Raw genomic sequence first — 24,517 nt, 5'->3', positions numbered from 1 at the left:
TATTACTTATTATGCATGCCATTACTTCAAAAGAAGCAACAATAAACAATGTCTTGAGCAAAAAAATATAATAAAAACGAGAAGCAGAGCCATTTTGCATTATTCAGGGTTGCAGTTGAAAAAAAAAAGTTCAATATCCACTGCGTTTTATACATTCCCTTCAACTCAGACAATGTCAACTCCAGCTTCGCCTTGTTTCATTTCAGTTTTGTAAATAGCTTGGGTGCAACCTGAAGATTTACAAAATCCAATTTCATCTCAGTATCAAATTGTAAAAGGGATATACATGTGAAGAGCTAAGCCACAATTCAACAGAAACTTACACATTTGTCAATGCACTGCCAGTAGTCGAAGTACTGCCCAGTGCAATGCTTTTGGCCAGAGTCATCACCTTGGATTCTCTTCACACACGCCTGACAGCCACACACAAAAAAAAGGCTTGTGTATCAGCAAACAATTATCTTCACATACAAGGCAATGTCCCTTCAAACAATCTCCCCATCAATTTATTACCTGATATTCGATTAGTGGCTTGACACATTTTGGATTGCAAGATTCCTCAAGGTACTTCTTTGGATCAACAACTTCATCTTCTGCCCTGAAATTACCAAAAACGAAGGAAGAAGAAAGAAAACCGTCACATCCTCCACATCCATATCAAGGCAATGTGTGATGGCAGCATACACGATTGAGACTTGCAAAAAGAAACAATCAACGAGATGTTGGCACGTTGAATATCTACGGATTATACTAAGCAACATCTCAATCAGCTAAGACGAAGATGGATAAATCTAAAGGACCTATATCATCGTGTGGACCGATCGATCACTAGACACCGATAGAACCCAAGTCTAGAGATTCAGACACCTACATGAGATCCATCAACATGATTTGGAGATTGGTAATTAGAAAAATCAAAGAATGGCGCTGAATTTGTAGGAATAAACTTACATGTCGTAGAGTCTGTCGGAAAGCTGTAAACTGCAAGACGGAGATTAGATTTAATGTCAGAAAGAAAAAAAAAACAGAACCGATTGTTTTGTGGGTCGATAACATCAGACACAAAAGAGAATCAATTGAATTAAAAAGAAACGGGGACTGTTGATACCTAACTGAGAGGGAAGAGGATCTAGACTCGAAGGAGGAGGAGGAGGTGGAACCCTACAGTTTTGTGTTGTTCGAGTCAGTCAGTCTTCTACTAGATTCATTCATTTGTTGTTTACGACCTGGTCTCTGATGGACTTTACGGCCCAGCTAGTTTAGAATACTAAAAAGCCTAAAGCCCAATAGTTTACGGTCAACATCTTCATCGATCATCACCGGTCGTCTCTCCACGTGTACCGGAGGTGTGAGAGAGGATCCTTAAAAACATACCAAAAGAAGCCGAGACACCATTTTCAAATCAGATTCGATGGCGACGATCCCTCCCCAATTCCCCTTGGAGATCCGCTCTGCTCTACGTCGGGCGGCGGCTTCCTCCACCGTCTACTTCCTCCGCCCAATCACCACCGCAACCGCAACTCCTTCGTCACGTCGTCACCGAACGACGAAACTTCTCCGACCGAGAGCCTTCTCTTCCTCCTCATCAGTTAAACTCCCAACGAAACCTCCTCTCTGCACCGCCGACGAGCTTCATTACGTCACCGTTCCGAACAGCGATTGGCGCCTCGCTCTCTGGCGCTACTTCCCTTCCCCTCAGGTTTCTAACCGCCTCTCTCTATCTATCAATGCCTCTACAAGTTTAGATCATAGCTAGGCGGTGGTTATGGTTAGGCGCCTTATATAGATTAATTATCGATTTCGGTTTGAATTGTTTCTGTTTATACTCGATTTGCCGCAATTTTTAGAACACTGAGTTTATTTTTATCTTTTGTGACTAAGAAGAACTCTCTCTCTCCTTTTCAGGCTCCGACGAGGAATCATCCGCTCTTGCTGTTATCTGGAGTAGGAACCAATGCAATTGGATATGATCTATCTCCCGGTGTATGTTTTGCCTTCATCTCACATTCCTTTTTGTAAATCTGAATCTGTTTCATACATAAAAGGTTCTACATTTACGCTAAAACGACGTGGTTTTTGTTACATTCTCCAGTCCACTTGAGCTCATTAAAGTCTTTGCTTTCACGCTTTTCTAACATGGTTTGATGTAACTGTAGTGCTCTTTTGCAAGACACATGTCTGGTGAAGGATACGAGACGTGGATTCTTGAGGTTCGTGGAGCCGGGCTGAGTACTAGAGTATCTGATCTCAAAGACGTTCAAGACTCTGCTCACGAGCTGTCTCATCAGATACAGTCTACTGCCGAAGCTGCGGCTAGAGAAGCTAAAGCTGCTGATATTGCGGACGGAGCACCAGCACCAGATGTTTTTGGTGAAGCCGCCTCTGCTTGGGACGAGTCAAAGATCGTGGCGAGGTTAACTGCAACCTTTATGCGTTTGTCGGAGAGACTTAGTGGGTTTCTCAGCGAAGGTCAGTCAGTGTTCATGTCTGCTAAGTTGTTTGATAGAATTGCTATGCTTTTAGAAGATTCTCGGCTGTACGAACGCTTTAGTGAGATAAGATCTAAGCTTTTGAGTTTGATCGAGTCGAGGCAAAACTCAGGGCTTGGTAACCAAATCAGAGAGTTGACTCAGCGCCTTGTGAATCTTCTCGACGATGGTCAGAGGTCTGTCTCGCCTCAGCTGATTGATCTGCAAGAGCGTCTCACTTCCACCATTGAGGATTTTCAGAAGCAGCTTGATTTGATCGTTAAATATGATTGGGATTTTGATAACTACCTGGAAGAGGATGTCCCTGCTGCGGTGAGGGGAGACATTGATCTTGCTTAGTGTTTTACATTGTTGTGTCCGGATCTGTCACTGAACTGGGTGTTCCTTTTTGGTTTGTCATAGATTGAGTATGTAAGAGCGCAATGCAAGCCAAAGGACGGTAAGCTTTTGGCAATTGGGCACTCAATGGGAGGTATCTTACTCTATGCAATGCTGTCACGTTGTGGTAAGTTAATATTCATTTTCCTGAAAACGGAGGCTCATAGGTTTAGGCTGTTACTCATTTCTTTCTATTCCATTTCGTTAGCTTTTGAGGGTAGGGAACCTTGCCTGGCAGCTGTGGCAACTTTGGCTTCATCGCTAGATTACACAACTTCAGATTCTGCCCTCAAATTGCTCATACCTCTTGTACGTAAATTTTACCTTTATCTCCCTGCGTTGTGTTTTTCTGTAAGAGTTGGTGCGCCACCAAGTTCTTCTGTGGTAAACTTATTAGATACTTCTTATACAGGCCGATCCTGCACAAGCTCTGAGCGTTCCAGTTGTTCCTTTGGGAGCTCTCTTGGCTGCAGCTTATCCTCTTTCGTCGCGACCTCCATACGTTTTATCTTGGCTTAACGATTTGATATCAGCAACGGATATGATGCACCCTGAACAGTTAGAGAAGCTCGTCTTGAATAACTTCTGTAAGTACAAATACTTGTCCCCATTTAAGTATGTGGGTTTTTAGTGTTATATTATGGGTTTAAGTAGAAAACAAATTTATAGACGAAGAGTTACCTTTTAGATGCCTGGATCATGTATTGCCATGAGATGATTATGCAAGTGCAAGTTTCCTCCTCAATTTCTTGCTTCTCTTATTGTGATATTAAGGGGTTTCTCTATTTTGTAACCTTTAGGTACCATACCAGCAAAACTCCTTATACAGCTGACAACAGCCTTTCGAGCGGGAGGCTTACGCGATCGTAGTGGTAAATTTTACTACAAGGATCATCTTTCCAGAACCAGTGTCCCTGTCTTAGCTCTTGCGGGTGATCGGGACCTGATCTGTCCCCCTGTAGCTGTAGAAGGTATACTGAAATGATGTTTTGATATGAACTTGTGCATAGATAGACAGCTATATAATATTTACATGAATCAATGCGTGTGCTTCTTCCCCATTATGCATTTCTTTTTAAATTCTACAATGCTGTTACTAAATTGCTTGATCTTTGAGAGGCTGTAGCATGTATACTGGTTCAGCTGTTCATGATACTTATACCAGAATAAATATTAAGCTACTCAGTAGTCAGTACATAGTTAATTAGTATGCACAAAAATGCATTATGTTTTCTCACCATTGCAATCGCTTGTGAATATGGCAGACACTGCTAAGCTGTTCCCTGAGAACCTGGTCACTTATAAGGAACTTGGAGAACCAGACGGACCACATTACGCGCACTATGATTTGGTTGGAGGACGACTGGTATGTTTTATTTCTGCGTCTACCATGTTGGAGCTTTGTTCGATGCCATATTCTGTGCGTGCTTGTTTTGTATCTCAGTAAATTTCTCTGTTAATCTCTCTCTGCAGGCAGTGGAGCAAGTCTATCCTTGCATAACTGAATTTCTTAGCCACCATGATTCTGCATAAGTGAAATTCTCTCTGATCTTCTGTTCCGGACATGCAATGTTGCGTTAAGGTGGTGTCCAATCAGGGAGCGCCTGTTAATAAGGATGTCATCTCCAATTCTCCGTTTAAGACATGTACATGTAGTGTTACGGCAAACTGTACATTAGCTTATGAGGCATTTTTTCACCTTGTACATCTTTTGGAAGGATTATCCATGAGACTAATTGTACAGACATGGATTCAAGTGTGTATTTTCTGTCTTGGATCCACCAACAATAACATCTCTACTTCTAAGTAAGTCGTGGGAGACATGATGTAAATGATAAAACTGAATCGTCTATTAGTATTTAAAAACAGAACATTCTTGAAAAGAAACTATTAACACATCAAAAGGCAAAATATATATCATCCTACGGGAGTGGCATCCAGAAGCCAAAGAACAATATCAAGAATGCGAAACGCAAAGAAAGCGGTGGAGACAGGGACGCTGACGAAGAGGAGAAGCACCGTTCCAAACGCAACGCTAGGACGAGAGTTCATTAGAAAACTTTGGAGAAGAGAGAGAGCTGCACAGATATTAGCGTCGTAGTTGCAGTAGAAACGTTTCTCCCACTGCATCCAGTGGGAAGGAGGTTCGTAGTTTCGTTCGACCATCTTCCTCTCGTGGATCCGTTTCCTAAGGATCACCATGTTCTCGTCCACCACTCTTCCTCCTCTGTAGTAGTAGCCGCCACACACGGTCGTTTGTGTTCTCTTCTTGATCCCTATGGTGATCCTTTATGACGACGATGTCAACGGGTGGAACCTGAGCGACGACGATGAGATTAGTAGGCCTTCCATTTTTTTTTCTTCTTGTTTGCTTTTAGGTGACAGGTTGATGGATGGGTACGTTATTTATAGAGGAACTATTTTGATATTAAAATTGGCTAATTAAGGTTTACTTGGGGTTTTAAGAAATTTTAGAAAAGAAAGAACAATAATTATCGCGTTGGCTTTTCGTAGCATTGATGGGACCATGGGTCACGTTCCTCCCAGTTTCACGCTCGTTTCTTTTCGATTTCAGTTACACGTCTTACAGACAAGGACATCGAAGATTAATTACGTGCATGATTAAACACTCTTAAACTAGGAAAAGAGATGGTCAAAGTCGAAGTTAGTTTGGAAATATATAATTGAATGTCAACTGCAAAGCACTCTCTTCATAATTGTATCAACCCAATAATTTATATGTACATTGACATCACCATTGTTTATGTATTATTTAATACAAAAGAAAGTACAAGACGGTGACACTATGATTAATTAATCATGTGTTTATTTCATACTTTAATGTAGCAGGCTAGCAGCCATTGAATTTTTAAAAAATCTATATTATAATGGAGGGGAGATCAGCGTAACGATGAACAGTGAAGCCCAATGGGCTGACTAGTCTAAAGTCCAGCTTCAGTGACTATCGTCAGCCCTAGCTGTCTCGCGATAGCATTATAAAGCTGCGAGTTTTACAGATAGAAGCAGAGCCGTCTTTCTTTAAGGTTTCCATTTAGTTTGGTTCTGTTCTACTCATATGTAGTAACTCTTGTAATGACAGTGCATAAAAATTGTTGTTTATAATCTCATTTGTTTTTTCTTTCTCGTTTTACGCGAATGTTTTTCACCAAAAGAATGAATTGGGAGAAAGAGGCTGAAATCAAAAGGGGAGAGATTTGATCAAATAGCTCTGAAATACCTGTAGGTTTTCTACGGGGTGCCCTTGCCTCTTCTTTCCTATAACGATGAAATGGCTTCATAGTACGGGTTACTCTGTGCTTTTCTTGTGTTAAGAGTATTTTATACTCTTCACTTTGAATAACCTTCACAATCCCGCCTCCAATCGCCATTACATGCTTTTTCTTAATCCATCAAATTAATGTTTTTCAAATCTTTCTTTAAAATTTTTTATTTTTATTTAATCAACCTTTTGGTTTGTTTGTCCTATATCCTAAGGAACTAGGAAGAATCAGTAAGGTAATAATCCGATGTGCAAGATGATTAGAAGATGTAGAAACCAATCGCGTACTCTATTGAACCTGACAACATAAAAGGAAAAAAAAAACATAATTATCAATTGCCCGTACAGAAACAGACAGTTATTCAGTAACACAAGTGCGTACAAAGCCAGACCGTTATTTAGTGACACAGCCTAGCTAGTACATAGTACCATTCATAACCTTATTCTGTGGAATCACCGAATCATCCAGTTAAAATTCAAGAACCCGTTAATTTTCAATAACATTTTTACCAAAGGTTCAAGAGAGAGTTACGTAAAAAGACACAATCCAACTTTTGTTTACTCTCACAGACACATTGTTTCTTTGGCACACTTTCTCTTGACAGCTGTCTTTTTCTGGACAGAAATGACCCTGTTTTTTGTGTAAAAAGGAATGTCTCTTTCCTTTCTCTTTTAAGTAGATAATCGTAACATGAATAAATTAAAACTAAGTTTGTGTTTAGATTGTGTTTAGTTACAATAAATGATAAAGGTTAAAGTGAAAAAATAGGTGTATAAAAAAAGTGAATTGTTTTGAGGCGTTGGATTTGTGTACATGCATAAATATGTGGACACTATATGTGTGGACAAAGCAATTGATGGACAAAAGAAAGATCAATAACATGAGATTATTTACTAACTTCTCATATACTTGATCTACTATCTGTTGAAAGATACGATGTTGTTGAAAGTAGGGTAAGACATTAATTTCTCTTAATTTTCGTGAAAACTTGTTTTGGTTTTCAGATCTGAGGACTAAAGTGAGAGAGGAAGAGAGTTGGCTCCTACTCAAATAAAAGATGAGTTAAGATAAAAAAAATCTGTTTTTTATAGGCTCTATTTTTACGAAGCTCTGTAAAAGCAGATGTGCATAAATATGTTGTGGATAGGAGAGTCGTGGATAGAAGTTTGTGGACATATATGTTTGTGGATAGAAGATTGTGGACAAACATGTTGTATAACAACGTATTTAATGATGATGATCAGTAGAATATCGATGAGAGAGTGACGGAAGTCGTAGTTGGTGAGATGAGAAGAGTGTAGATGCTTTTGAATCAAAAAAATAAATCTTGAATGTTGAGATTGTCTGTAAACCTCACCACCACCACCTTCTGCTCCTCACGTATTCTACCTCTGTATCTACATCCACCACCACAATATCCACCAACACGGTATCCACCACCACTTCTTCCTCCTTACGTCTTCTACCTATGTATCTCCATCCACCACCACAACATCCACCACCACGACATCTACGACCACTTTCTCTTTCTCACGGCTTTCATCTCCATGTTTACATCCACCGCCACAGCATCAACAACTAAGGCATCTACCACCACCTCCTCTTTCTCACATCTTCCATCTCTGTATCCACATACACTACCATAGCATCCACTATCACGGCATCCACCACCACCTCTTCCTCCTCACGTTTTTCACATTTGTATCCACATCTACCAACATAGCATCCACCACCACGTCATCCATCACCATCTCCACCACTGTTTTCACCCTCACGTCTTCCACCATTGCATCCATTGAGGTATCAACCGTTTCTCTACCACAACTTTCAACATCTTCAATTTAAAATTAGATCTTGAAACTAAAATAAAAAAATCAGGCAAGAAATTAATTGTTCATATATGAATCAGTTAGATATATCTTTTAAATTAGGAACAGAGAGTCACGATTGAGAATAGATTGGGGTTTCTAGATTCATGGTGTGACTCACCAATGGTTAAGGATGAAGAGATGGAGAGGATAATCCGGCGGAGCAGTTTCAGATCGAGCAAACTGGAGAGCTTCACCAAAAACGCCATGATAGAGAACGTGTTACAAATGAGAAAAATAAATCAGATCTATTTTGTGTTATAGATGAGAGAAATCAGATCTGTGTTACAGAGGAAAGAAACAATGGCCAAAAAGAAGAGGAGAAAGAAAGTTTAATTGTTTTTGAAATAGGAAATACAAACATTTTATTTGGTTTCGAACTAGACATTAACTAGTTAGGATGGGTCGGTAATATGGAGAGCTTAGAGTTGATTTAGTTAGGCAAAGGAAAGAGTGTGTAAATAAGGGTCATGTTAGTCATTTCGCAGAGAGAAAGTGTGTGCAAAAATCAAAGTGTCTGTACGTGTTATTGAGAACTTGAAATGTGTCTGTGGGAGTAAAATTCTCAAGGTTCAAGCGTTTTACCAAAAGTACAACCTTTAATCAAATGCCCACCTCTGTCCGAACAAAATGCCAACCTCTGTCTACGCTTTCTCAACATAATAGTCACACAAACTTACAGATCATCCAGCTGAAGCACATAATGGAGTTTATTATGCGTACAGCATACATACCTTTTTTATCAAATAAGTGTCAGCCTTGACTTGATCTCATGTCCAACCAACTCCATGATTGGCTCACTTATTTCCACTTTTACAACATTTATCAACAACGTTTATGTATTAAAACGGGCTAGGCCCATTAAATAATCATGGATAATATTACAGGCCCAAATAAGTACGAATGATTCTACTAAACCCCTTGGCCCTTTTCTCTATGTCCTCTAAAACCCTACGATCCAGAACATTCCGTCTTCTACCGATCGAATCTCGACCCATCCCCCTTGAGTGAGAGAAGAATAGAGAGAAATGATGAAGCGTCTGGTCCCAACGTTCAACCGCATTCTTGTGCAGAGAGTCATCCAGCCTGCTAAAACCGAAAGCGGCATCCTCCTCCCTGAGAAAGCCTCCAAGGTTAGACTGTTTATTTTATTCTTTTCACGATCTGATCTTCCGATTTGGCCTCGAAAGATCTGAAAAGCGTTTTCCGGATGATTTTACAGCTGAAATCAGGCAAGGTGATAGCAGTGGGGCCCGGTTCGAGAGATAAGGACGGGAAATTGATTCCGGTCTCGGTTAAGGAAGGCGACACCGTTCTTCTTCCGGAATACGGCGGTACTGAGGTCAAGCTCGGCGAGAAGGAGTAAGTTAGACCCACCTCTTCCATTGATTGTATAGATCAATTAGATTTTGAAAATGTCTGAGGAGTTAGAAAAGCTCTGATCAGCAAATTTAACAACATACTTGAATTCGAATGTAGAATTGGACAAAAAGTAAACTGGCTTTTGTTACTTGAATTATAGGTACCATCTCTTCCGTGATGAGGATGTCTTGGGAACTTTGCACGAGGATTAAAAACCAAGTCATTTATTTATAAGTTAAGTTTATCCTTGATGATGTGGTCGGACATTGTCGTTTGTTTAATTGAGATCTTACGTTAATGGACTAATCTTAATCCTTTCGAATTGTTCCGGTTTCCAAATGAGCATCACTCTTGTGATTCTTAACTCTCTCTTTTTTTTGTGTGTGTTTTCCTTGGACTGATGACGGCTTTGATTGAGCTTGCGTTTTCTTGATCAATCTGTTACTATAGCTAAAGGTTCTATTTGACAGCTTTGATTGTTTATGTAGCCTCCACGTCGTTACATTTTTGTCTACTGAATCAGGTCGACATACCATTTTCTCATTACATCATTTCGTATAAATCAGATATTTAAAATGATTATAATAATGGTGTAACATATCACGACAAAAATAGTACAAGTAGTATCACTCGTGGAAATTGATCGAACATTTTATTTTTTATTCGAACTTATACTAACGAATATTTCTATTTTTTGTGTTGATATTCTAGAATGATACACACTTTTTTATACTTGTATTCATATAAATGTATCATCTCTAAGAAATTTTCACATCTATAATAACAAAAGAAACTTTGTGAATTTGTACATTGGCATCTCCGTGATCCCAAGATGTTGCTTTCGTAAAAAAATTGAATAGGCCACAAAATAGACAAACTTAGGGGGGTCAGGTGTTTCTAGTCATCTCACGGGTTACAACTCTCGATATATGTCCAAATTCATCCATGTTCATGAAAAGACCTATAATTGATCTATTTTCTCCATCATTTATATAATAAACACATACGATCGACATCTGCTAATACAATCAAACTTTGTTTTGGTTTAAAAGGCAACTAAACTTAGCTTAATGCAACACACAAGCTCGGAGTTCCAACTCAGTAAAAACTCGATTCCATAGCCTCGAATACACACAAAATCTAAACATATCGATTATATATTATAGTTATACATATACACAAGTATTTATATATAGCTTAATTAGCTTCGTAGAAATGGCCTAGTGCTAGGCTCCGTTATTGGCGTATGTGTTGACTAGAGCAAGCGCATTGCTCGTGAACCTCTTCACGTCGGCGACTCTCTCGCAAACGGCCGTCTTCGTCTCTCCCTCTTCCATCTCCTCCGTGATCCCATCCGTGCACGTCTCCTCGTCCGTCAGCGCCGCGCTCATCCACGTCTGCACGTTACTCATCTGAAACCGAAACGCCGGAGCTCCGGGACGGCGGTGGTTCATCTCTCTGAGCTGCTGGAGCGAGCCGTGCATCTGCTCCACGGCGTCTCCCACGTTGGAAACGCAGTCGTGGACGGCGGGGGAGGCAGAGGCGGCGGCGCGGGAGAGTTTTGAGAGGTAAGACACCGTGTGTTTTGCGCGGGAGAGGGAGACGCCGATGGCGAGCTTGGCTAGCCTCGCAGGATTGTCTTGCACGGCGGAGGCGTAGCCAGCAAGCGACGTGAAACAGACGTCAGGGTAGAGCGTCGCGTTGCAGCTCGTACGGATGAAATCTAGGTGGTTGGTTGTTGTTGGTGGCGCCGGAGGGAAACCGACGGCTGAGATTGTTCGGAAAATGAAGAGTAAGGTGGCTAAGTGAAGAAACGACATCGTGTAAAGCTGCCTTGCCATCTTACTAGTCTTTATTTTGTTTTTTGTTTTGAGGTTTTGGGTGTTTAATTTACATGGAGAGGTGGGTGGGTTTATGTAGGCATTGAGGAGTGGAGAAATATTGACATATGTGCCCTTATAATGGTCTTTATAATCACATTACTGCCACTAATCATTTTGTCTTGTGTATTTTTATCCATAGTTGGTGTGTGAAAGAAGGCTTGGTAGTTCAACTCTTAGCCGTGCCTTTAAAGAAACCCCATACTTTAGGGTTTCAAGAGTATAATGAGTTGCTTTTTCGTGTATATCTAATTGTATACTCTACATAATAGATAACAAACGTGGAGCATAAACAATAAGATGAGCATATTTTCGTTTTACAGAAAACATGAGCATTTCTCTATATGTTTTTGCATGTATACAATCTATACATTTAATTGAACATTTAATTAATATTGTGTTTTTTTCTAACACCGGATGTTGGTGCTATTACAAACTAAAAATATTATAGAAGATTTTATAACCGACAATTATACATAATTTATGGGAATTTCCGTCTGACTGCCCTTACCTGAGTCGTCCTATGGATCAATGTTTTACCGATACTCCTTGTGCCACCATATCTCTTGTAAATTTTTTATTTCTTAATTCGCATAATTAATATTGTATTTGACATGTGAGTATACACACAATTAGTAAATACGTAAGATGTTATGTATAAAAGTATATAGATTCAAAATATTATACTCAAGAAAAATATATCACTAAAGGTAGAAATTAAAATATTCAATCAGTCGTCATACAAAACAATGTAAAATTTAATTAGTTGATTAGTTTTCAATAAAATTTAAATTAACACATAAATCTTGAAAGATTTTCTATTTTAAAATACCCAAAACCATATGAAACATTATATATTATAAAAAGGAGGAAATATCTTTTGCTAAATTATTGGTCGTGAGTTAGATTTTGGATGGACATAATCAATTGCAACGTCGACCACGAAATAATCTTATGGTTGATTATTATGATGATGGGCTATGTGGAGATTCCCCTACCCTCATTGCTTCTGAGTTCTGCCCATACGAAAAAAGAAATAGTTCGTAAAAAAGGTTTAAGGATATCCGCACGCGTAATTATTACCATTCTATTAATTTTCTCATAATGTGTTTTTGTTATTGTGTATATTTTTATTTAGAGTATACTCATTCTAGTGTGGTGTTTAATTAAGAGAACCATACATGACTCGAATCAGTGGAATTATTTTTCTTACTTTGTATAGTCTTGAGAGAATATTATCGTTCTGACACTAAACATTTAAGCTGTTTGAGTTATACACGAAAATCTAGCATTTTAAGCAGAACATTCATATATAGGAAAAATATGCCACCATCGTTTTAGCAGACGACTCACGCCATGTTTCTCAAGAAGAAAAGTCCAATTAGAATGCCACTTTCTTCATAAAATGAGTGTGTATACGATGTAGTGGGGAGGTAGCCGACTTTACATATTATATAGTATTATACAGGATTTGATTGGTAATTACATTATATGAATCTCTTTTTCACCTTGGTAGGGTTACTTTAGGCGATGTTGTCATTTACGATGGTTCTGCCGATCTCGTGTTAATTTGTTAATAGTTGTGACAATGAGCGATTTCAAATCCGTGACATTTGGAATCCTATATTTTTGTTATACAAAACAAAATCAGTTGTGTTTCTGGCTGATGTACAAAATTTCCTACGAAATTTAAAAGATAGGAAAACTTTAGCCACCACTAACCTATAGCGTCTGATACTCTAACAAAACAAGAACATACAACATACATATAGTTCAGAGAGAAGTAATTTTATGATTTTAGAATTTTATAGAGTGTATGAAAATTAAGAAAATACATCAGATTCATTTGAAGTCGAATATATGTTAGAAATAAACAACGAATTTGATGTGTCTTAGCAAAAAATAATAATTAAAATTGATGTGTTTGCAAATAAGATATTCGTTATGGAAACATGTTGTAACTTAACTTAAAATTTCGAAAGCATTAGCATAAGCTATTATTTAAATAAGTAGTATCAGTTTCATGCAATTTGTATAAAATTTATACCCCAAAACAAAAGCTTATATGACCAAAACATTTTTTTTTTTTGTGTGTGTGGTTAATTTATACCCCAAAACAAAAGCTTATATGACCAATACACATTTTTTTTTTGTTTTTTGTGTGTGTGGTTAATTGTTTTCATGCAATTTGTATGAAATTTATACCCCAAAACAAAATCATAGATTTAACCAAATTAAATTTCTTGAATCATCATAATTAATCTCAAACCCAAAGCTCATATTAGGTTTGTTAAGGCCCATTAGCATCAACACTTTTGAAGCAAACGCTTTCTTGCTCAACTCGACGCCAGTTTTAAACGAAACAGACCCGACCCGGAAACGCTAGGACGTCAGAATTCGAAAGGATGATCAAAGAATGCAATCACTAGTATATAATCGATGTTGTCAGATATTATTTTGTTTTTATGATAGAGGATTACATGACAGATGTTAGGAGACTGACTTTGCCACCGACGAAGACGGGAGAGAGTGTATACACAGGTTTCAAAAAGCTTGACGAGTCTGATCTTAAGTCCATATTTCTGATTCACTTTGTAGGGGTTTAGCAGCTTTCTTGTAACGTTATAGAACAGAGAAATACACAATCTGTAATTGCTTAACATACAATAACATCCAATGAGGATGAACAGTTTTTTTTAAACATCCATAATTGTCTCTGTGGAATCGCATTGCATAAAAAAGTGATCGAGAATGTACATGGTCGCTTATTTGGCTTAGGTTTAAGACTCTTGTCGGTTCATGTGTCGTGTAAACCTGCTGGACGAGAAAGAGTGTTTTGTTTTATTTACTCTCTCACAGTCCCACATCGCTAACAAAATAAGTTTGGAAGGCATGCGAGGTACTATAAAAGAAGAGGCCAGGTTTCATAGCAATTCATACCTTTCTCGGCCTTTTGGCTAAGATCAAGTGTAGTATCTGTTCTTATCAGTTTAATATCTGATATGTGGTCCATCGGACCACACGATATTAACTTTATTTTTTAAGGGAGAAAGCCCACTAAGATAGCTTGCTATCTGGGCTTTCGCGAGTCGCCCATGCGTTGCACTACTGCACGGGCCGGCTCATCCCGCTAATCTCAAGTCCAATTTTTAAACATAAGATACCCAAATCGAAATAGTAGGAACTGGGCTAGTTGTCGAAGTAACCTTATTTGCACTATAATTGGCCCAACTAACAAAAATAAGAAAAGGAAAAGTAGACATAACTTAAACCAAGCATAAATAAACTGAACCGGCTTCATATCATCAAACCGGTACGCGTATCCCGGGACGAGTGATTTGATTTGATTTGATTTTCACTTTCGAATCAAAAGTATCTCTAAATTTGAATGCGTAGGGCCCTACTTTTTTTTTCTTGCTCCATTTTACCGGTTCTCTGCTCCATCGATTTGCTTCCCTCTTTTCGATCTATTCATCAAATCTCACCTACCGCCTCGAATCTACTCGTTGGACGTTTCGAATCCGAACGTCCGCAACTAAGCTTCGTTGGATCTATAGATCTGAGCGGCGCTGCGAGGTTTCTCTCTTCCACGAAAAGAAATGGCGACGATGAAGAGTTTGATAGGTCTGATTAACAAAATCCAGAGAGCTTGCACTGTCCTCGGAGATCACGGCGGTGAAGGAATGTCGCTTTGGGAAGCTCTCCCAACCGTCGCTGTCGTTGGTGGCCAGGTTTGAACTCTCTCTATAATCCGATCTAGATCCGATCTCAACTATAATTTATAACGTTTTGGATTTGCTTTGGTGTTGTGAAAATCAGAGCTCCGGGAAATCTTCAGTTCTGGAAAGTGTCGTAGGAAGAGATTTTCTACCTCGTGGATCTGGTAAATACATTCTCGCTATGTAAATTTGGTTTTGTGCTTGGAAGAACCTATACACTTGCTTCCACGTGACTGAGCCTTGTTGAATAGTGTTTCATTGATGTTCCTGTGGAAGTGCCTATCTGATTTGGTAACATTTGATTAAATCAGGTATTGTTACGAGAAGGCCATTGGTGTTGCAGCTTCATAAGACCGATGAAGGAACAACAGAGTATGCCGAGTTTCTTCATGATCCTAGGAAGAGGTTTACTGATTTTGGTAGGTTGATTGAATCTTTCATGGGGGCCATTGCTCTTTATTCAATATGAAAGCTTACTGCTGGATGTGAAACCTATGAGATTCTGAAAGGTAACGTTAGGGCTGATAAATATTCTTCTATTTCCAGCTGCTGTGCGTAAGGAAATCGAGGATGAAACTGATCGTATTACTGGGAAGTCCAAACAAATCTCAAACAAACCGATTCAGCTCAGCATTTATTCTCCTAATGGTTAGAAGACCAACACAGTATAATTTTTATGTTGCTGATACTAAGCAGCGATGAGTTGTAGTAGGATTAGATTTTAAAGTTTTAACTTTTGCTGCGTCCTCCTTCATGTGTCTTTGGTATCTCACTTTACACTCTTCTCTGCAGTTGTTAATCTGACGCTCATAGATCTTCCGGGGTTGACCAAGGTTGCTGTAGGTAAGAGTTTGATTCGTCATATCACTGGTTCTTGTTTCCTTTACCTTTTGCTTAAATTTATCACTGACATGAACGTTACTCTTGCAGAGGGACAACCGGATAGTATCGTCCAGGACATTGAAAATATGGTCCGCTCTTATGTTGAGAAGGTCAGTTTGAAAGTTTCATTTATTCCAACCAAGTTGAACTAAAGTATGCATTTGGTCATCCTCGCACACTGATATGTTTTAATCCATCAGATATGAAAGTGATACGAAAGATCAAACCCTTTCTCTATAATGTTGCTTATAATATGATATCATGTTTGATCTGCAGCCAAATTGCATCATATTGGCTATTTCTCCAGCTAATCAAGATATTGCTACCTCAGACGCAATAAAACTTGCTAGAGAAGTTGATCCTACAGGTACTATTTATATGTAGTTTCTTAGTATCTAATAAGTAGTGACTTTTCACTCCCCAAAACATTTTTCTAAGACTTTCTAGTATATTACTGTAGGTGAAAGGACATTTGGAGTGGCAACCAAGCTTGATATCATGGATAAAGGAACTGATTGTCTAGATGTAAGGATCTTTTTCGAGGCCTGCAGCTTGGGGTCTCAGATAAATCAGTTACTTTTTAAAATTATTCTGACACCTCCTCTCGTATTTGATGAAGGTTCTTGAGGGAAGGTCATACCGTTTGCAACATCCCTGGGTCGGAATTGTGAATCGTTCACAGGCTGATATCAATAAGAGAGTCGATATGATTGCTGCGCGTAGGAAAGAGCGTGAATATTTTGAAACAAGCCCTGAATACGGGCATTTGGCCAGTAGAATGGGATCAGAATATCTAGCAAAACTCTTGTCTCAGGTACCCTCATGATTTACCTACTTGGACTTCATTGACACCAAAGCTTTAATGCATAGTGTTGACTTACATCCAACTTGCGCTTTTTTATTCCTCTCTGTCAGCACTTAGAGACTGTCATCAGGCAGAAAATCCCCAGTATTGTTGCTTTAATCAACAAAAGCATCGATGAGATAAATGCAGAGCTGGACAGGATTGGGAGACCCATCGCTGTAGATTCAGGGGTAAGTTCTTAAACCATTATGTAGTCGCTATTCAGGGTTGCATCAGAATCAAATGGATAGTTACTCACCATTATTATTTCAGGCCCGACTTTACACCATTTTGGAACTCTGTCGGGCATTTGACCGTGTCTTTAAAGAGCACTTGGATGGAGGGTAAGCGATCTAGTTATTCTGCTTCTTAGTCGATATTGCTCTGTCTGTACTATTACATTGCGAATATCAATTTGGAGTCTAGGAATGGTTTGAAAGACAATGCCTTTGAAGAGTAATATGCTGCCAAAAATGCTTCAGTCTTTTACTTATTTTTAACTCTGCTCATTTTTTAGACTAAGGATGTGCAGTGTTAGTAAAGTTCATACAGTGATGACCATCTCCATAGTCAATAGATGTTTGTCAAAAGAAACTTCACATTATTTGACGATTTAAGTCTGTCAAAGTCAGTTTTCTCATATATAGATTGTTATTTGTATCAGACGACCTGGTGGAGACCGGATCTATGGAGTTTTTGACCATCAATTACCAGCAGCCTTAAAGAAACTTCCCTTTGATCGACATCTCTCTACCAGAAATGTTCAGAAGGTTGTTTCAGAAGCAGATGGTTACCAGCCACATCTTATTGCTCCTGAACAAGGATACAGAAGGCTCATTGATGGTTCCATTAGCTATTTCAAAGGACCAGCAGAAGCCACCGTCGATGCAGTATGCTTCCGAGTCTTTACTACATTTCAGTACCTATGAGACTCTCTCGTTTTGGTCAAACACTTGTGAGGCTTAATTTCTAATAAATTGTCAATATTTTTAACTCCTATTTGATATCTCCTAGGTGCATTTTGTACTGAAAGAGCTGGTCAGAAAGTCGATTTCAGAAACAGAGGTGAGAAGAGGTCTTCTGTCGAGAGAACTTCTCCTGTACGTTATGTTTCAATCCTAAAACCCGTTTTTGTTATTTCTATCAGGAGCTGAAGCGGTTCCCAACTCTAGCAAGTGACATAGCAGCTGCTGCAAACGAAGCTCTCGAAAGATTCAGAGACGAAAGCAGGAAAACGGTTCTGCGTCTGGTGGACATGGAATCAAGCTACCTCACGGTTGAGTTCTTCAGAAAACTTCACCTTGAACCCGAGAAAGAGAAACCAAACCCGAAAAATGCCCCACCACAAAACGCCGACATCCACTCCGATAATCACTTCAGAAAGATCGGTACGTGTCTCTGGTTCACCCTTACTACGAATGAGACATATCAAATGTGTCTTGACCATGAATTAATTTATCTCAGGATCCAACGTGAGTGCGTACATAAATATGGTCTGTGATACATTGAGAATCTCTCTTCCCAAAGCTGTTGTTTACTGCCAAGTTAGAGAAGCTAAGAGATCGCTCCTCAACTTCTTCTACGCTCAAGTCGGCAGGAAAGAGGTAAAACAATATAAAATTACCCTTTCGTATTAAAGAGTGGAGAGCACTTTCTAATGATTTCAATAAAATAAATGGGTGCAGAAGGAGAAGCTTGGGGGGATGTTGGACGAAGACCCACAACTAATGGAACGAAGAGGAACCTTAGCCAAACGGCTCGAGCTTTACAAACAAGCAAGAGATGACATCGATGCTGTGGCTTGGAAGTAAGGTGTGATCAAAAGGAATATTCTTTATATCTTTAATTCCTTTTGCTCGTGTGAGCACTACTGTATTATTACTAGATATGTTGGAAGTTCTAACCTTCAATCCATTGCTGCACGTGCACACACGTTAACTCATATTGTATTCGGTCGCTGATGTCTATCTCCTACTTTTTGGTGTGTATCTTCGATTCTTGAGTACTGTTTTAGAACGATTAAGTCATTATCAATTGTTCTTCCTCAGGCTGCTCCAGGAATGTTAACAACAGTGCTTCTTTGTTAATTTGTGGGAGGATTTAAATATTAAAATCTTAATCCACATCCGTCATGATCAGGAGAAACCTTTTGTTAAAACTTTTCAACTACTTAAAACTTTCCAAAAGAAGCAATGAAACACATGAGAAAGTTGTGTGGATATACCCAATCTGGTAGATGATGGTTTTTTGCTTACTACTGTCAAACATCTTGCTGTTTCCAGTGTCTCAGAGTTAGTAAAAAGCCTGTCGTTCAAAATCCTTAGACTGAAAAGGCCTGCTGTTCTGGATTATGGAGATGATTTAATATTTTGATTACACACACTGACCCACACTCTTGATTATCGGCCGCCACCTAAACCTCAGTCTCACTTCTTCTTCATCCTCCTCCTCACGACGGCGACAATGGCGACTCTCGCTCACCACACCCCACAGACTCCTTTCCTCTCCAGACTCCCTCTCAGGCCCAAACCAAGAGCCTTCTCCGCAAGGGTCAAAATGTCTCTCCAGGAATCCGCGCCCTCTCTCGCCGTCGTCGGCGTCACAGGCGCCGTGGGACAGGAATTCCTCTCCGTCCTATCCGATCGAGACTTCCCCTACAGCTCCGTCAAGATGCTCGCGTCGAAACGCTCCGCGGGGAAACGCGTCGCCTTCGACGGCCGCGAGTACACCGTCGAAGAGCTCAGGGCGGAGAGCTTCGACGGCGTGGATATCGCGCTGTTCAGCGCCGGCGGATCCATAAGCAAGGAGTTCGGGCCACGCGCGGCGGAGAGAGGGACGATAGTCGTCGACAACAGCTCGGCGTTTCGAATGGTCGAGGGAGTCCCGCTGGTGATCCCGGAAGTGAATCCAGAGGCGATGCGAGGGATTAAAGTGGGAAATGGTAAAGGGGCGTTGATTGCGAACCCTAATTGCTCCACCATTATCTGCTTGATGGCCGTTACGCCTCTTCATCATCACGCTAAGGTTTCGATTTTTTTTTTTTGCTTCAGAGTTTTAAATCTGCGTTTTGTGAGTAATGTTTTATTGGTTGTTATTATAACAGGTGAAGAGGATGGTGGTTAGTACGTATCAAGCAGCTAGTGGTGCAGGTGCTGCAGCTATGGAAGAGCTTGTGCAGCAGACTCGCGAGGTTTTAGCCGGTAAACCTCCGACTTGTAACATCTTCAGTCAGCAGGTGAATGAATAGTCGATTTTCCAAATGGTGGTTTAGTGTTCTGATTCTTGGATTACTTTTTGATTAATTTTGTTGTCTTTCTACAGTATGCATTTAACTTGTTTTCGCACAATGCTCCCGTTACTGAGAACGGTTACAACGAAGAGGAGATGAAACTTGTGAAAGAGACGAGGAAGATTTGGGTGAGTGGTTATTTGGAGAGCTGTTTTTCTATTTATTTAATTCGATATGTTTGTTGTGTTAAGAGGCTTTTTACCTTGCTTGCTCTTGGCAGAATGACACAGAAGTAAAAGTAACAGCGACGTGTATACGTGTTCCGGTTATGCGTGCTCATGCAGAGAGTGTGAATCTACAGTTTGAGAATCCCCTCGATGAGGTAGTAATAATACAACTTCAAACTCGTTTTCTACTAAATGTGTTATTCGTAGTTCTTCCTAGGGAATGCCAATTTGAATCATGGCTGAAACGGCATGCTATAGGCAAATTTTTAAGTTCTTTTCCGAGGAATCATATACACCCTTTTATCAGCTTTCATAGACTTGGTTAGTTCGTGAGGCAATTGCATAGTTAAACCACCCTGAAGTTATTACTTGGACTTGTTCTGCTAGCATATTTTAGAGCCTAGGATTCTTCTTACGAGACAAAAAAAAAACGAAACTTGTGATCATGTTCTTGTTTGTAATTGTACTATAACAGAACACAGCAAGGGAGCTGTTGAGAAAAGCACCTGGAGTTTACATTATAGACGACCGTGCCTCTAACACCTTCCCTACTCCACTTGATGTCTCTAACAAAGACGATGTAGCAGTTGGTAGGATCAGGCGAGACGTGTCCCAAGATGGCAATTTCGGGTAATGTCTCACTCGTTTCTATTGAATTTAAGATCAAATGAGTTCTTCCCATTAAGTTAAAAGTCTATTAACTTTGTGAATTTTTCAGGCTGGACATATTCGTTTGTGGAGATCAAATACGCAAAGGAGCTGCTCTAAACGCTGTTCAAATTGCTGAGATGCTTCTCTGATTTCAAATCCCTCACTCTCACCTGATTCTTCACATGAGATCTGTTTATCAGATTTGAGCCAAGAACTTATCTCAGTTTTCTTTGTTTTGAGTTTCTTTTGTTTCCCTATTTGGCCAGTTTTGTTACTTTTCGTTAATCAAGTTATTTCTCGAATAAATCATTCACCACTCTTGAGCCTTGCTAATATTCGCCTCGAACCGGTACCGGCTTGGTTAATGGGTCTTTGCATGATTGCATGTGATATTATCATATTATCCAAGAAAAAATATTAGACCGCTGATAAACGCGTGACGTTAATTTATATATACCAACAAGTTGAAGTAATTAACAAACCGCATGTTTTAAGCTATTTGCGATTGTGCACATAAATACAAACGCAAACGCTGATATAGATTGACTAGCGTCCATGGTTGCGATTTGCGACCACAGGGACGTTCACGTGGACCTTTCCGCAGGGTATTAAAGCCTCTCTCACTCTCCACCATCCCTCTCGCTACAACTTCCATAACTGCATCACACTCTCTCTCTCTAGTCTCTAACGAACAGAAACGAATTTCCATTTTCGAATTTCAAAATATCTTCGTGGGAAGTTTTCGTGTCAAAGGATGATGAAGGAGATCGCGTCGAGGATTTCAAAGCGCAAGGCTGAGCCGACGCCGTTCCCGGCCGGGAAGAAGGCTCGGTCGATTCCTTCGCGCCGGAAGAGAGCTCAGATCTCTCCAGTCACCGCCCATCCACCTCTATGTGGCAAGGAAACAGGAGGAGTATCCGCTGCCTCCGTCGACTCCTGCTCCAATTTGTTCTCCGCAGTCGACGACAGTGTTTCATGCGGTTCTAGCAGAGTCGAGAAGAATCGAATCGAAGAGGAAGAAGTTTCTAGACCTGTGACGACGATTGCTGCTGATCCGAAGTTTCGGAGGATCACTAGATCATACTCTAAACTAACCAAGGAGAAGGACGGAGATGATGAGATTGAAGTAAGCGAATCGTCCTTCACGCGATCCGACGTGACCTTCGCCGAGCATGTCTCCGATAGCCTGAATTCGAATTTCGTGTCAGATAATAACAAGGAGAGCGACGTCGTTTCGTTCGTTTCGGCAGTGGTGTCCTCTTGCTCGAAGCTCGGAGGCGATAACGAAGAAACTGAAATCTCCAAACCGAGCGGATTCGTGGAACTGAAGCCGGAGGTTGTTGAGACAGTCTCCGATCTCGCTTGCACGGAGACGTTCTCCGGCGAAGATGTTTCCGACTATTACGAGGACGAGTTATCGGAGATATTTTCACAGAGTTCCGTCCTAGATTCATCGGATTACACTCCGTCGTTGTTTTCCGATTCCGGCAGCGAATTCTCTGAGAAATCTAGCTCTGGCTCTCCTATATCGCTTTCTCGCTCTCTCTACCTTCAGTACAAGGAACAGTTCTGCAGATCCACTGTTCCCAACGGTTTCGAATCTTCTCGCCATGATCAGAACCGTGAAATTCAGTCTCAAGTAAGTGCTAATTGCTTGGAGTTTGACTCGATTTGTTAGTCTAAAATTGATCTGAGCATTTTGAATCTGATATTCTATTTATGGAATGAATCTTGAATATACTGTTTTGGTTTTAGCTGGTAAGGTTTGAAGATGAAGAGGTGGAAGAGAGCTACCAAATGCTGAGGGAAAGAGAGAGAAGCCATGCGTATTTGCGTGACTCTGCTAAGGCTTACTGCTCCAGGATGGACCATTCTGATTTCATCCCTCGTCTACGCTTGATCATGGTTCAATGGATTGTGGAGGTGAACATTTTTATCATTTTTTTCTACATATGGCGAATGATTTATATAACTAGTGAACTCTGAATGTCGATGCTCAGAAAATATATACATCAGTTAGGAAATGGTTGTAAAGGAAAGTGATGTTTGGAACGTAGTATTCTAAGATCTTGTTGCTGTTGCTGGCTTATAAGGTGTTTTAGCCTGAGGAAATCTACAGCTCATCTCTAAATCTTATATGGTTTATTTATATATGTAGACTGATATGGTAATCTTTTTGTTGCCGATTATTGTCTTCTCTCTGACTATACGCAGCAATGTTCTGACATGGGGTTTCAGCAAGAGACCTTGTTTCTAGGAGTTAGTCTGCTGGATCGATTCTTGAGCAAAGGATCCTTCATCAGCGAGAGGACTCTAGTGCTAGTCGGGATTGCGAGTCTTACTCTGGCCACCAGGATTGAAGAAAACCAACTTTACAATAGGTACAACTTACAAACCACTATCCATCTTCATTATGCTGACTTCCAGTGTTCATTAGATAAATGTTTTGAACATGAATAAAGATGAGGACTATTTCAAGAAACTATCACTCACTAATAATAGGTTAAGAGTCTAGATACAAATCTTATATAGTCATGTATGTCAAATATTGAATTCTGTTTCTAGAAAGCTCTTTACTGCAAAACCCTTTTTAAGTGACACATATCAATAGTTCAGTTTCCTTCAGATGCTCACTTGATACTTCCTACATTTATTTAGCATACGGAAAAGGAACTTCTACATTGAGAACCTAAAGTATAGCCGTCATGAAGTGGTGGCAATGGAGTGGCTGATTCAAGAAGTTCTCAACTTCAAATGCTTCTCACCCACAATCTTTAACTTCTTATGGTAAAAACCTCTGTTACTTTATATTTTCTGTTCCAAGACACATGCACACTGAAATATACATAATAACTGAATCATTTATACTTCTCAGGTTTTACCTAAAAGCTGCTCGAGCCAATCCAGAAGTTGAAAGGGTAGCCAAATCCTTTGCCGTTACCTCACTTGCCGATCACACTCAACTCTGTTTTTGGCCCTCGAGTGTAGCAGCCGGGCTCGTAGTTCTTGCGTGCATCAAACACAACAAAATCTCAGCCTACCAACGAGTGGTAAAGGTACCAGTCTCTTCAACACTACTTAAATACTTTTTGATTTCAAGAATATACAAAATGATTTCAATCCCAAACCTCTTTTTCTCTCCTTCTGCAGGTTCATGTTAGAACAAAAGATAACGACCTGCATGAATGCGTCAAGGTATATTTTAAACATCACTCTCATAATATCGGACCTCTTATATTCTCCCACTAAGAGGGTTATGGAAGGAGTTCTAAACTAGTGTTTCTATATACAGAGCCTGGAATGGTTCCTTGAGCAGTGAGCAATCAACAACAACAACAAAGACCCCAAAAACCAGAACACAGTATACTCCCCATACGAACTCACAGGTTATTATTACCATTTATTAAAAAACAGTATATACTAAGCAATGCGTCTACAGATATATATACTTAAAGACTTTTTAGCTCTTGTATTGGCATACTGATACCAACTATTTGTGTCGTTACCCACATTTATTGTTTATTTTTCCCAATACACTACGCTCCCATTTTATCAAGTCATTTTCTTGTTCAGTATCTTTTTTTGTTTGAGCAACTCTTGTTCAATAAGGTCTGGAAGATTTCTTCTGTTTTTTTACTGATCAGGAAATAAAATCTCTGTTTCCAAGATCAATGAGATTTATCAGGTGTTTATAATGGGCCTTGACT

The 24,517-nt window shown here is 39.8% G+C and overlaps 6 protein-coding genes and 1 non-coding gene across 8 annotated transcripts; 6 read left to right on the top strand and 1 right to left on the bottom strand.

Annotated features, from left to right (window-relative positions):
• The first annotated feature begins 1,357 nt into the window (after positions 1 to 1,357).
• LOC108819683 (uncharacterized) lies at positions 1,358 to 4,639 on the top strand. Of its 2 annotated transcripts, XM_056997714.1 has the most exons (10): positions 1,358 to 1,699; positions 1,906 to 1,983; positions 2,157 to 2,469; positions 2,602 to 2,801; positions 2,892 to 2,994; positions 3,076 to 3,176; positions 3,280 to 3,454; positions 3,668 to 3,838; positions 4,133 to 4,233; positions 4,341 to 4,639. In XM_056997714.1, the coding sequence occupies exons 1-10, from the start codon at positions 1,412 to 1,414 to the stop codon at positions 4,398 to 4,400; spliced, it is 1,590 nt and encodes a 529-aa protein (XP_056853694.1). In that variant the 5' UTR covers positions 1,358 to 1,411; the 3' UTR covers positions 4,401 to 4,639. The 2 variants fall into 2 exon arrangements, with proteins under 2 accessions (XP_056853694.1, XP_056853692.1); XM_056997712.1 differs by having other exon boundaries at positions 1,359 to 1,699; positions 2,157 to 2,801.
• A 4,328-nt stretch (positions 4,640 to 8,967) lies between these two features.
• Positions 8,968 to 9,847, top strand: LOC108820981 (10 kDa chaperonin-like). Its single transcript, XM_056997710.1, has 3 exons — positions 8,968 to 9,149; positions 9,239 to 9,378; positions 9,539 to 9,847. Exons 1-3 carry the CDS (start codon positions 9,045 to 9,047, stop codon positions 9,588 to 9,590), a joined length of 297 nt encoding a protein of 98 aa, XP_056853690.1. The 5' UTR covers positions 8,968 to 9,044; the 3' UTR covers positions 9,591 to 9,847.
• A 629-nt stretch (positions 9,848 to 10,476) lies between these two features.
• LOC108819292 (21 kDa protein-like) lies at positions 10,477 to 11,317 on the bottom strand. Its single transcript, XM_018592299.2, has one exon. The coding sequence runs from the start codon at positions 11,217 to 11,219 to the stop codon at positions 10,605 to 10,607; it is 615 nt and encodes a 204-aa protein (XP_018447801.1). The 5' UTR covers positions 11,220 to 11,317; the 3' UTR covers positions 10,477 to 10,604.
• A 2,877-nt stretch (positions 11,318 to 14,194) lies between these two features.
• LOC130503065 (U2 spliceosomal RNA) lies at positions 14,195 to 14,389 on the top strand. The gene has a single exon (XR_008940625.1). It is a non-coding gene; the product is annotated as a U2 spliceosomal RNA (small nuclear RNA).
• A 260-nt stretch (positions 14,390 to 14,649) lies between these two features.
• LOC108822523 (phragmoplastin DRP1C-like) lies at positions 14,650 to 18,730 on the top strand. Its single transcript, XM_018595631.2, has 16 exons — positions 14,650 to 14,989; positions 15,078 to 15,141; positions 15,289 to 15,396; positions 15,524 to 15,625; positions 15,770 to 15,820; positions 15,908 to 15,969; positions 16,136 to 16,226; positions 16,320 to 16,384; positions 16,479 to 16,673; positions 16,775 to 16,894; positions 16,977 to 17,047; positions 17,368 to 17,593; positions 17,718 to 17,768; positions 17,851 to 18,091; positions 18,168 to 18,307; positions 18,389 to 18,730. Exons 1-16 carry the CDS (start codon positions 14,858 to 14,860, stop codon positions 18,512 to 18,514), a joined length of 1,845 nt encoding a protein of 614 aa, XP_018451133.1. The 5' UTR covers positions 14,650 to 14,857; the 3' UTR covers positions 18,515 to 18,730.
• A 359-nt stretch (positions 18,731 to 19,089) lies between these two features.
• Positions 19,090 to 21,119, top strand: LOC108822524 (uncharacterized). Its single transcript, XM_018595632.2, has 6 exons — positions 19,090 to 19,727; positions 19,807 to 19,938; positions 20,025 to 20,120; positions 20,213 to 20,314; positions 20,635 to 20,789; positions 20,878 to 21,119. The coding sequence occupies exons 1-6, from the start codon at positions 19,167 to 19,169 to the stop codon at positions 20,957 to 20,959; spliced, it is 1,128 nt and encodes a 375-aa protein (XP_018451134.2). The 5' UTR covers positions 19,090 to 19,166; the 3' UTR covers positions 20,960 to 21,119.
• Positions 21,120 to 21,452: 333 nt separating this feature from the next.
• Positions 21,453 to 24,384, top strand: LOC108820993 (cyclin-SDS-like). Its single transcript, XM_018594039.2, has 7 exons — positions 21,453 to 22,449; positions 22,566 to 22,733; positions 23,025 to 23,191; positions 23,469 to 23,597; positions 23,686 to 23,866; positions 23,961 to 24,005; positions 24,103 to 24,384. Exons 1-7 carry the CDS (start codon positions 21,565 to 21,567, stop codon positions 24,127 to 24,129), a joined length of 1,602 nt encoding a protein of 533 aa, XP_018449541.2. The 5' UTR covers positions 21,453 to 21,564; the 3' UTR covers positions 24,130 to 24,384.
• Positions 24,385 to 24,517: the final 133 nt, after the last annotated feature.

The sequence above is a fragment of the Raphanus sativus genome, unplaced genomic scaffold (assembly GCF_000801105.2).
Source record: "Raphanus sativus cultivar WK10039 unplaced genomic scaffold, ASM80110v3 Scaffold0780, whole genome shotgun sequence".
Lineage (NCBI taxonomy): Eukaryota > Viridiplantae > Streptophyta > Magnoliopsida > Brassicales > Brassicaceae > Raphanus > Raphanus sativus.
Note: the sequence above shows the minus strand (reverse complement) of the source record. Positions and strands in the feature narration are given on the sequence as shown.

Coding starts and splice junctions, on each gene's coding strand:
- LOC108819683 (XM_056997712.1), top strand. CDS start 1,412: ATGGCGACGATCCCTCCCCAATTCCCCTTGGAGATCCGCTCTGCTCTA. Junction 3,455..3,667: donor GCTCGTCTTGAATAACTTCT/GTAAGTACAAAT, acceptor TGTAACCTTTAG/GTACCATACCAGCAAAACTC. Junction 3,839..4,132: donor TCCCCCTGTAGCTGTAGAAG/GTATACTGAAAT, acceptor TGAATATGGCAG/ACACTGCTAAGCTGTTCCCT.
- LOC108820981 (XM_056997710.1), top strand. CDS start 9,045: ATGATGAAGCGTCTGGTCCCAACGTTCAACCGCATTCTTGTGCAGAGA. Junction 9,150..9,238: donor TCCCTGAGAAAGCCTCCAAG/GTTAGACTGTTT, acceptor ATGATTTTACAG/CTGAAATCAGGCAAGGTGAT. Junction 9,379..9,538: donor GTCAAGCTCGGCGAGAAGGA/GTAAGTTAGACC, acceptor CTTGAATTATAG/GTACCATCTCTTCCGTGATG.
- LOC108819292 (XM_018592299.2), bottom strand. CDS start 11,219: ATGGCAAGGCAGCTTTACACGATGTCGTTTCTTCACTTAGCCACCTTA.
- LOC108822523 (XM_018595631.2), top strand. CDS start 14,858: ATGGCGACGATGAAGAGTTTGATAGGTCTGATTAACAAAATCCAGAGA. Junction 14,990..15,077: donor TCGCTGTCGTTGGTGGCCAG/GTTTGAACTCTC, acceptor TGTGAAAATCAG/AGCTCCGGGAAATCTTCAGT. Junction 15,821..15,907: donor GTTGACCAAGGTTGCTGTAG/GTAAGAGTTTGA, acceptor TTACTCTTGCAG/AGGGACAACCGGATAGTATC.
- LOC108822524 (XM_018595632.2), top strand. CDS start 19,167: ATGGCGACTCTCGCTCACCACACCCCACAGACTCCTTTCCTCTCCAGA. Junction 19,728..19,806: donor CTCTTCATCATCACGCTAAG/GTTTCGATTTTT, acceptor TTATTATAACAG/GTGAAGAGGATGGTGGTTAG. Junction 20,790..20,877: donor TCCCAAGATGGCAATTTCGG/GTAATGTCTCAC, acceptor TGAATTTTTCAG/GCTGGACATATTCGTTTGTG.
- LOC108820993 (XM_018594039.2), top strand. CDS start 21,565: ATGATGAAGGAGATCGCGTCGAGGATTTCAAAGCGCAAGGCTGAGCCG. Junction 23,192..23,468: donor GAAAACCAACTTTACAATAG/GTACAACTTACA, acceptor ACATTTATTTAG/CATACGGAAAAGGAACTTCT. Junction 24,006..24,102: donor ACCTGCATGAATGCGTCAAG/GTATATTTTAAA, acceptor TTCTATATACAG/AGCCTGGAATGGTTCCTTGA.